The following is a 10,145-nucleotide window of genomic DNA, read 5'->3' on the forward strand; positions in this document are numbered from 1 at the left end:
ATCATCAAACTGCTGGGGAAAAGAACTGGGGTTAAGTATATGAAATCCAAATTGGAGAGTCTCTGGGCAAAATCAGGACCCATTGTGGTAGCTGATCTAGGAAATGACTTTTTCTCAGTCAAATTTTCCAGTGTGGAAGACCTGAACCTGGCGCTGACAGGAGGTCCTTGGGTGCTGATGGGCCATTACCTAGCCATAAGGAAATGGGAACCGTTTTTCAACCCTCACAAAGCCAACATTCATCGGGTTGCTGCTTGGGTACGCCTTCCAGGTATTCCACAAGAATTTTGTGTGCCTGCTTTTCTTAAACTCATAGGAAATAGAGTTGGTAAAGTTCTGAAAGTAGATAAAATAACCTCTACTGGTGATCGAGGGAAATTTGCTAGACTTTGCGTAGAGCTCGACCTATCAAAATCCTTAAGAGGAGAATATATTTTGGAGGAGGAAATTTTCAAGGTTGAATATGAAGGGCTATATTTAATCTGTCTTCACTGTGGTAAATACGGCCATAATACGGAAAACTATCCGGATAGTGTGAGAAGGCCAGAAGAAAATAACAACCATGCTCCTAATGTGGCTGAGACAGCAAAAGCTTCAGCAAGCCAAGGTGTGGGCCCCTGGATGGTTGTACAAAAAAAGAATTACTCAAGGAATCAAGTCCCTAGGAAGACAGAAGAAAATGGGGAGAGAGTCTTTGGAGCTGATCTATCGAATAAAAAAAATCAGATTGGCCAGATGAAGGAGACTAGGAAGGATACAGGTTCCCCCAACCTGCAGAGCCCTAAGGCTAAAGCCCCTATAGGGCTGAAAGAAATTAATCTCAAGGAGAATAAAGGTGGAAATTCCCCCCTGAATAACCATCTAGCAGACACTGCGAAATCACATGTGGGAGTTAATAGAACCACTGGTAAGTCCAGAGTTAAATCCAAAGCAACAGATAAGGCCAAAACCTTTGTTTTCAAAGCTGTTACCCATGTAGCAGAAAATAGCTCTAGAATTCCAGAGCTCCCTTCATCCAAGTCTCCAACTAATAAGACTGAGTTGGGACAGGATTCCACCTCCTCTATTGACTGCCTTAGCTGCAAAAATAAGGAAATTTCTCCTAATGAGGCAGTAAAGGACCTGTGTGTTAAGGTTTCTTCAAACAACATCGATGATATTGCAGTTATTCCTTCCCAGTGTGTCTTGCGTGAATTTAACAACAAGCCTGATGATATGGAGATTGCCAATAGTACATATGCGAAGCCTGTCAGTGATGTTGTTCCCCCGGATATAAATGATCCTGATGGTATGGAGATGGAAAACATTATTGTCAATGATGTTGCAGAGCATATGATAGAGAGTGACCAGGTACTCTGTAATCCTGGAACCTCTTTAGTTATTAAATGAATTGTCTAGTGAGGAATTGCAGGGGTGCAGCTAAAAACTCATTCAAAACATCCCTGAGAAATTTCGTCCGTAGATATCAGATTGGTATGGTTGCTATATTGGAGCCTAGAATCAGTGGGAACAATGTCAAGAAGAAGATTAAGCAGCTGGGATTTAACAATTTTATTGTGGAAGATGCTGTGGGTTTTTCTGGAGGTATCTGGCTTTTGTGGAAGGAGGAACTCTTTACTGTCTCGCTCATTGAAAAATCCAGACAATATATCCATGTGAAGTGCTCCATTAGAACTGGATGTTTTTTTCTTTTAACGGTGGTGTATGCTAATCCTAGAGAGGAAATGCGTGAAGAGCTCTGGGATGATCTCAAGAGGCTTAGTGAGTCTGATTTGGGGCCTTGGGTCATGATGGGAGATTTTAACGAAATTGCTTCTGTTAAAGAGAAAAAAGGTGGTGCCCCGGTTAATCTTGCCAGATGTCAAAAATTCGCTACCTTCCTGAATGATTGTAACGTCCTGGACCTTGGTTGCAGAGGGTCTCTTTTTACTTGGAGGGGGCCTAAGTGGCTTAACTTGGACAGGGTTTTTAAGAGGCTAGATAGAGTCTATGCTAATGCGGATTGGAGGATTTTGTTTGCTGAAGCTTCGGTCAGATCTCTACCTAGACTGAATTCAGATCACAATCCTCTATTGCTCAATTTCTTTCCAGAAGAGAGAACCTGGAATGATAGGCCGTTTAGATTTCTAGCGGCTTGGCAATTACATTGCACTTTCCCTTATTTCCTCAAGTCTGTTTGGAGCCCCAATGTCAGGATAAATAATGGCCTTAGCAATATTGTGGACCCTCTAAAGTCGTGGAACAAGAGAGTGTTTGGGTGCATTCATGTTAGGAAAGAAGTCTTACTGAATAAACTCAAAGATATCTAAAACAACTTTCAAGACTATCCTGATCAGGTTCACACAGAACTGGATAAAGCTTTACAGGTAGAGTTTAACAGGGTTTTGGATCAAGAAGAAGCCTTTTGGTTCCAAAAGGCAAGATGCAATTGGATCAAAGATGGTGATCGGAATACTAAATTTTACCACACCACGACCATAATCAGAAGAGCTAGAAACAAAATCCTTGAGCTTAAAAATGATGAGGGACATTTTGTGCGTGATAAGGATAATCTGGAAAAGCTCATCCATTCTTTCTTTAACAATTTGTTCACAGAGGAAATTCCTAGCAGAATCTGGATGAATACTAACTCTACCTGGCCCGAGTTAGAAGCTGAAGATCTGGCTTCCTTAAAGGAGCCTATTACAGCCTCAAAGATTCAGAAAATCTTTTTCTCTATGAATGCTTTGAAAGCTCCTAGACCTGATGGCTTCCCGGCTTTTTTCTTCAAAAAAATTGGGAGTTATTGAAGAATCAAGTAGCAGCCTGTGTGAAGCAGATCTGGACCAATCCCTCTGAAGTGAGAGATCTCAATAAAACGTATTTGGTCCTCATCCCAAAGCTGGCTAAACCTGACAGAATATCTCAATTCCGTCCTATTGCCCTATGTTCAGTGCTCTATAAAGGTATCAGTAAGCTTATTGTGGGAAAACTCAAACCTCTCCTAAGCAAGTTCATCTCCCCTCAGCAAGTTAGCTTTGTTCCAAATAGACAGATCCAAGATAACATTGTTATTGCCCAAGAGATGGTGCACTCTATGAGCAGAATGAAGGGTAAAAGGGGATTCTTTACCATCAAAATTGATATGGAGAAAGCGTATGATCGCATGTCCTGGGATTTTATCAGAAATGTCCTGACTGAGGCTCACATACCTGAACCTTTGGTGAATCTAATTATGCACTGCATATCCTCAACTGAATTGGAAATTCTGTGGAATGGTACTAAGGCAGGAGGAATTCATCCAAGTAGAGGTTTGAGGCAAGGGGATCCCATTTCCCCTATATATTTGTGCTCTGCATGGAAAAGCTATCTCATCTCATTGCTAATGCTATTGACAGAAGAGAGTGGAATCCCATGAGGGCTGGCAAAGGTGGGGCCTTTATCTCTCACCTCATGTTCGCGGATGACTTGCTACTCTTTGGAGAAGCCAGCATTGCCCAGATCAACATTATTATGAGCTGTCTTGCAACTTTTGGTAATATATCTGGTCAAAAGGTGAGTTATCTCAAATCCAATATATATTTCTCCAAGAATGTTCCCACTGACATTGTTGACTCCATTGTGGAAATTAGTGGTTTTGCACACTCAAAAAATCTTGGCAGATATCTTGGATATAAGATGAAACATGGTCGAGTGGATAAACAACATTATGGTGAAATCTTGGATAGAGTCAACAGTAGGTTACAAGGTTGGAAAAATCAGTGTTTATCTATGGCGGGTCGTATTACTTTGGCCAAATTGGTTATTTCTGCCATCCCCATGTTCCATATGCAAAACAGCCTGCTTCCTATAGGAATCTGTGATGAGATTGAGAAAATGCAAAGAAACTTTATTTGGGGTGACACAGAGTCTAAAAGGAGGCATCATGCCATTGCTTGGGAGCACCTGAAGCTGCCTAAAGCTCAAGGAGGATTGGGGATCATTAATCTTAGATTACAGAATGAAGCATTTCTACAAAAATGTGCTTGGACTTTGTTAAATTCGCCTTCTCACCTCTGGGCTCAAGTTCTGAAAGCAAAATATGGTCGTAACATTGACTTGTCCAAGGAGATTGTGTGTAGATCCTATGACTCTCATTTATGGAAGAGCCTTGGCAAGGTTTGGCCTGATATGATTGGCAATCTCACCTGGCAGGTTGAAAATGGAATGAAGATATCCTTCTGGAAGGACAATTGGGCAGGTTTAAGTCCCAATCTTCTAAGCTATACAATCAACCCCCTTTCTCCTGAAGTAGTGGATCTCAAAGTCAATGACAATGCCTTTAGTTCTAGGGAGGGTTGGAATATGCAGTTTCTGTTGAACCATTTTGATGTGAGTGTGATTAACAAGATTTTAGCTTTACCTCACTCTGAAGAGGAAGCTGAAGAAGATTTCGTTTCCTGGAGCAATTGGAAGCTAGGTACGTCCATTGTTAAAATGGCTTATGGGAATTTAACGAATTCGAGCAACAGTCCTACCACCTCAAACTGGGCTCGAATCTGGGATTGGAAAGGTAAAGAAAGAGCAAAGATTCACTTGTGGAAAATGCTACATGATCGGATTCTTACAAAGGAGAAAACAGCAAAGTGGAATGGCACGACTAACTGCTGTCCTTTTTTCCCAGACAAGGTTGAATCATGTTTACATGTCTTTAGGGATTGTGTTAAGGCTAAAAATATTTGGCTTCTGCCCTTACTGCTACCGCTGCCTGAAAAGTTTTTCAACACCGGTTGCTTTAAGGAATGGATGTCCTACAATCTGAATTATAAAAAAGGGCTTTTAAGGGATTGGAGAGACTACTTCTTTGTTATCTGCAATATTCTTTGGCTTTGGAGGAATAAAGCAATCCATGAAGAGGATTTCAAGAGACCGATTGACATTTCAGCATTTATTTCTGCTTCTGTTGAGGAATTGCAGCTTTGCAAGGACTCTAAAATTCTTGGTATTCTGTCTACGCTACCCTCTCCTTCCAGGTCTGGCTGGATTGCTCCGATACAAGACTATCTGAAACTTAATATGGATGGTGCTACTGTTGGTCATAAAGCTGCTTGTGGAGGGCTGTTGAGAGATTGGAGAGGCTCTTGGGTCAGTGGATTTTCGGTCTTCATTGGTTCCTGCAATCCCCTCCAAGCTGAATTGTGGGCTATTTTTCATGGCCTTTCTCATGCTTGGAATCAAGGTTGGAAGAAAATATGTCTGGAATCAGATTCAACTCAAGCTTTAGGCTTGCTTACCTCTCATGGTAATGATACTCGAAAGCTCCCATTGGTTGCTAAGATTCGAGTCTTACTCAATAAAGACTGGATTGTCTCAATGAATCATATCAAGAGATCCTGCAACATGTGTGCGGATTGGATGGCAAAGAGGGCTATGAATGATCACCATGGTTTTGTTTCTATTGCAACTCCCCACAGTGAACTTATCAACTTGCTTGAAGCCGACCTGTTGGATCCTGGCTACACCAACGCTGTCTCCTGAGATGGATGTTCTGGCTGTGTCCAGATTTTTGATTTTCTGGTTTCTGTCTTCTTTTTCTGCTTTGTTTTGTTTCTTCTGGTTTTCTGGGGCTTGACCCCTCTATTTTACCAAAAAAAAAAAAAAACCAAAATTGTTTCATCTTGTCAAAAAAATGTAGAACTCATTTTAAAACTTTTTGTAATTTAAATTGACATAGTAATAGCATTCATTTTTTATTTATTTATGCTTCTTATTTTTTAGTTTATTTAATGAACATTGTTTAATTCATTTTAGATATGGAGAATATAATTGAATTTATATGTTCATATTTTTATAGGTTGCATAGTTTATCATAGGTTGCATCGTTTATCAATGAATGGTTAATTGACTATTTAAGTTATCTTTTTTTTATATATTATTTATCAATTCATCGAATATTTAACTAATTCAATTCGAGCTGGATAGGACTACATAGCTAGCAAAACTCTTCCTACTAAATTTTAACACAGCTAGATTCAAACTCAAAATGACTAATTAAATTGCAACAATCCTTATCATGTACGTTTTTGGTGGTAACAATGAATTGACCAATTTGCTTTGTAGGGCTTTCTAATTCGCATTGCTAAGTTGACCAATTTGCTTTGTAGGGCTTTCTAATTCGCATTGCTTAGTTGACCAATTTACAATTCAACCCCAAATTAAAATTAATTAAAACACATTGAACCCTTAACCCTATTTTACTTTGCCAGAGCCATATCCACTATATCTCTCTTTGCCGGTGAACCTTCCTCTGTTTGACGTCGGGTAAAGACAGCAAGAAATTGAAAATATCTCTGGATTCTCTGCCATTCAAAGCAATTGAATCAAATCTTCAGAGCAAAGAAAGCAAAAAAATCCAATAAAAAGCTTCCACCCAAAATAAATAAATAAAAATGGAAAATCAGAAAAAATCAAACAAAAGACTAAAATATAACACAAAAACTAGGCTAGGTAACTAAACACGTTTTTAGATTAAATTTAAGATTATTTAGTAAATGTTAGATCAAATCTCAATTGAGAACATTACTCCAGAGTGATTTAAAATTTATTTCCAATAAGGGCCCTTATATTCATATGCACTAACTGGAGTTTGGTTGTGTGGATTTGCACTCCTGATAAACCAACACTAAGTTAACAAAAACATGCTAGCAGAAGGAATTGAATTCAACTCAGCCACTGTGAGTACTGATTTGTCAATGAAAAAAAAAATAAAAAACGAATATAAATATGTAATCAATTGCCCAATATTTTTTTTCCCTGTGTACATCCAGAAAAATATAGATATTAAAAGCAAATCATCCAACTCTCTGTTCTTTAGGGTGAATGGGTGTAGTACATGTATAATTGCATTTCTTTTCTATCCAATTTTAATTGTGAAAAAGAGAAGCAACATAATCAAGAACCAAAAGAAAGGATAACAATGGTAGAAGGATGACTTATATTAAGAAACAACTGAAACAAGAATGAGATGTCCCTTCATAAGTTGAGTTCATGGTGCAGAATCTCTTCAAGCCAAAACCAGGACTCATTCATCAACTGTGGACTCAATCTGAACATCAAAACACAGAACTCCATCTGAGTGAGAGCCCCATCACCATCAAGATCTCCTTCCTTCATCATGCTAACCAACTCATCCTCCTTCAAATCCTGCAAACCCAGGAGAGATGAGTTCTTCTTCAAGCTGTCCAATGTGATCACTCCTTTTTCCTTGTCCATCAGCAACTCAAACCCATTACATAGCTCCTTTATAAGACCTTCACCACCTAGTTTATTGGAAATCAATGGCAGCAAATCCTCAAAATCAACTCCTTTGCCAATCCCAGCCATCCCTTGATGTCAAGAGAAAAAAATGAATATGGTATGTGAGTTTCTTTGGTGAGGGTGGTGAATGGTCATATTGAACAGTTTATATAGAGATAAATAAGAATATAAAGAGGGTTCAAGGAAAGAGAAGATAGAAACTTTATGAACCCTCATCAGATGACAGCCAAGGAACAGAGAATTATTAGCTGCATGGCTTTGATTCCGCACAACAGACCGCAATTGCTTCCCTGCTTCCAAGAAGTTTGTCAGGGGCATTTCTGTCAATTACAATTGATTTATCTATTGAGCTTCACTTTCACGCAGTTATTCATTCATAATTATAATCTTCTAAGCTTATTAGAGTGACAATATAAATAAATTAAAAATTTCCAGTTTAATTATAATCTTAATTCTTAAGAGTAATGCTAGCAGCAAGAAAGAAAAAATAGAATTTTGAAAATTCAGCTTTGCTCAAGGAGAGTTGTCAGATTTATAAAAAATAATGATAATAATATTTGTAAGATGGAGTAAAGTGGTATGGTTTACTTACCCATCTGAAAATTAAAAAATCATGATTCTCTTGCATTTTTCTACTTTGATAAATTTCATCTCTTAGTGCCAATTATTCGTCAAGCAATATGTTTACCATTTTTGTCATAATTGACTTTCAGCAATTAATATCAAGGAGATTGTGGTCAAAGGGGGACCAAAAGATTGGGTCAAATGCACAAACACTTTGGTCAAGTCACAATTCACAAGGAACCCGAGCTCCAAACCTTAGAATTTGTCATGTTCTTGGTTCGGTGGATTCTTTATTTATTTACAATACTGGAGGGTTTTAATAATGTTATGTTACATAATATAACTGTTATTTCTAACACACACACAATAAAAAGAAGAGAGGAAGTGAAATGATGAAAGAGAAAGAAAAATATGTGGACTCACCTCTTTAATGTGTGTGTAAAAAAATAAAAGTATATTATGTAAAATAATAAACATAAAACTCATATAAGAAACACCGGTTTAGTTTCCCCGCTGGTACTTTTTGAAAGAATAAACATGATCCTATTCTGAATTATCTCTCTTTATTCCTCTTCTTTTCTCCTGTAATGTTAAAATTGTTTGAATACTTAATTAAAAGCAATATGAATAAACAATGTGGTTTTACAAAATAAACACGAATCTAGTTGGGTAGAAGAATATTTACTTTGGCCAAACCTTACCCAACTCAATTACATATTCAGTTGTAGGTTCTTCCCCCAACTTCAACCTTTACCTATGCATTTTATTAGAGACATTAATGAAATTTTTAAGAATGAATTAATTATTGATACATTCTGCTACATTCGAAGGATATAAGAAAAAAAAAATTCATTTGGTACAGATTCAACTTCATTTATACCACATTTACATTTAGGAAAAAAAAAATCTTAAATATTTTAAAGGAGGAAAAAATAAAGAAAGAAAAACTGCATTCATTTGTTAGGAGAGAGATACGTGTAAAGGCTATCCCATATTCGTAAAAAAAAAAAATCAAACTACAACGATTCACAATTTTTTTTTTGAAGATTTATACTTCAACAAAAAAAAAAGCCTGCACATTCGTGACGTTCAAAGTTCAAAGCAACTGGCTAACGAACACTGATTAGAAACTAAGCATCAAAATGATATTTTATTATTGAGTTATATTTATTTTATGTTGTAGGAAAATTGTTATTTTACATTATAAAAATAAAATTATAAATGAGACTCACATATAAAAAGAAAGAAAAAAAATAAATATGAAATCCACCCTCATTTGATTTGTATAGAAAACTTATTTATCTCATGCGACATAAGATAAATGTAACCCTTTAATATTCGGGATAAACGAGTATGATAAAGAATTGGGAGCAAAGTGAACTATTAAAAATGGGAATGAAGCCCACAAGGCCACTAGTCTGAATGTGTCTTGGCTGCCCAATTATATTTCGAGTCGTATTGGAGTGGATGGGTTGATCAAGAACCCAATCTGAACACTCTCTTCACCAGGTCAAACTGTGGGCTGAGAACATTTCTTGTAGTTAGCATTAGCAAGAGGTCAGAAGCAACTTAGTCAATGCCTCTCATCTAATTCACGTGAGCATTATGACAACGTGATGGGTAGAAATCTATCGAATTTAAATATGGCATTCACCTTTAATTGCCTATTCCAAGCTCACCCCAGTCACAAGCAATGGACAATGAAAGTGGCACGAAAGGAAAAAGAAATATCCGGGTAAGTATTACATGCCTTGCTTCTTCTTCTTTTTCTTCTTTTTAATTAAAAGTCTAGGTAGGAGGTTGTGCAAGATGTGCTACCAGCCTTAAGCAAGCAAAATTCAAATCTAAAACCTCTTTGTCTATTGGACTTAACAGTTAAGCTAACTCTCATTGCAAACATGTCTTGTTTTTTCTCAAAATAAATGTATGACATGGGTATGTCTTGTCTATAATTCGAAATTAATCATCACAGATTCACAATGAATCTATACTTTTTTTTTTTTTTAGTTTACCATTAAACCTAGTTCAAAATATGATAATATTCTTTAGTTATCAAAGCTGAAAAAAATATGTGCTAATATAAACTTAGGTCCTTTTAAAAGAGAGATATCTTTTTATGTCTATTTCTTTCTTAAAATAACTTAAGTTTATGTCCTTTAAAAATATACATATTTTTTCCATCAAAGCTGTATAGTCTTTTGTACAAAAACAACAAAAAAAATAAAAAAAAAATTAACCGAAAAGTGACATTGAATAGGTGTCCTTTGCTTTCTTTTGCTCTTTTTTTTTTCTAAAGATCCGACTAC

The 10,145-nt window shown here is 36.8% G+C and overlaps 2 protein-coding genes across 2 annotated transcripts in view; one reads left to right on the plus strand and one right to left on the minus strand.

The window, feature by feature from the left end:
* LOC133306059 (uncharacterized) overlaps nt 1-1,389 on the plus strand; it is a 1,434-nt gene extending 45 nt beyond the window's left edge. The window contains exon 1 of the mRNA XM_061506339.1: nt 1-1,389. This exon is cut by the window's left edge and continues 45 nt beyond it. Coding sequence (XP_061362323.1) covers nt 1-1,389 — 1,389 coding nt within the window.
* Nucleotides 1,390-6,759: 5,370 nt separating this feature from the next.
* LOC133306131 (calcium-binding protein PBP1-like) lies at nt 6,760-7,373 on the minus strand. The gene has a single exon (XM_061506414.1). The coding sequence runs from the start codon at nt 7,339-7,341 to the stop codon at nt 6,991-6,993; it is 351 nt and encodes a 116-aa protein (XP_061362398.1). The 5' UTR covers nt 7,342-7,373; the 3' UTR covers nt 6,760-6,990.
* Nucleotides 7,374-10,145: the final 2,772 nt, after the last annotated feature.

This window comes from Gastrolobium bilobum, unplaced genomic scaffold (genome assembly GCF_033153095.1).
Source record: "Gastrolobium bilobum isolate Gb01-03AN ecotype WA unplaced genomic scaffold, APGP_CSIRO_Gbil_v1 utg12424, whole genome shotgun sequence".
Taxonomy (NCBI): domain Eukaryota; kingdom Viridiplantae; phylum Streptophyta; class Magnoliopsida; order Fabales; family Fabaceae; genus Gastrolobium; species Gastrolobium bilobum.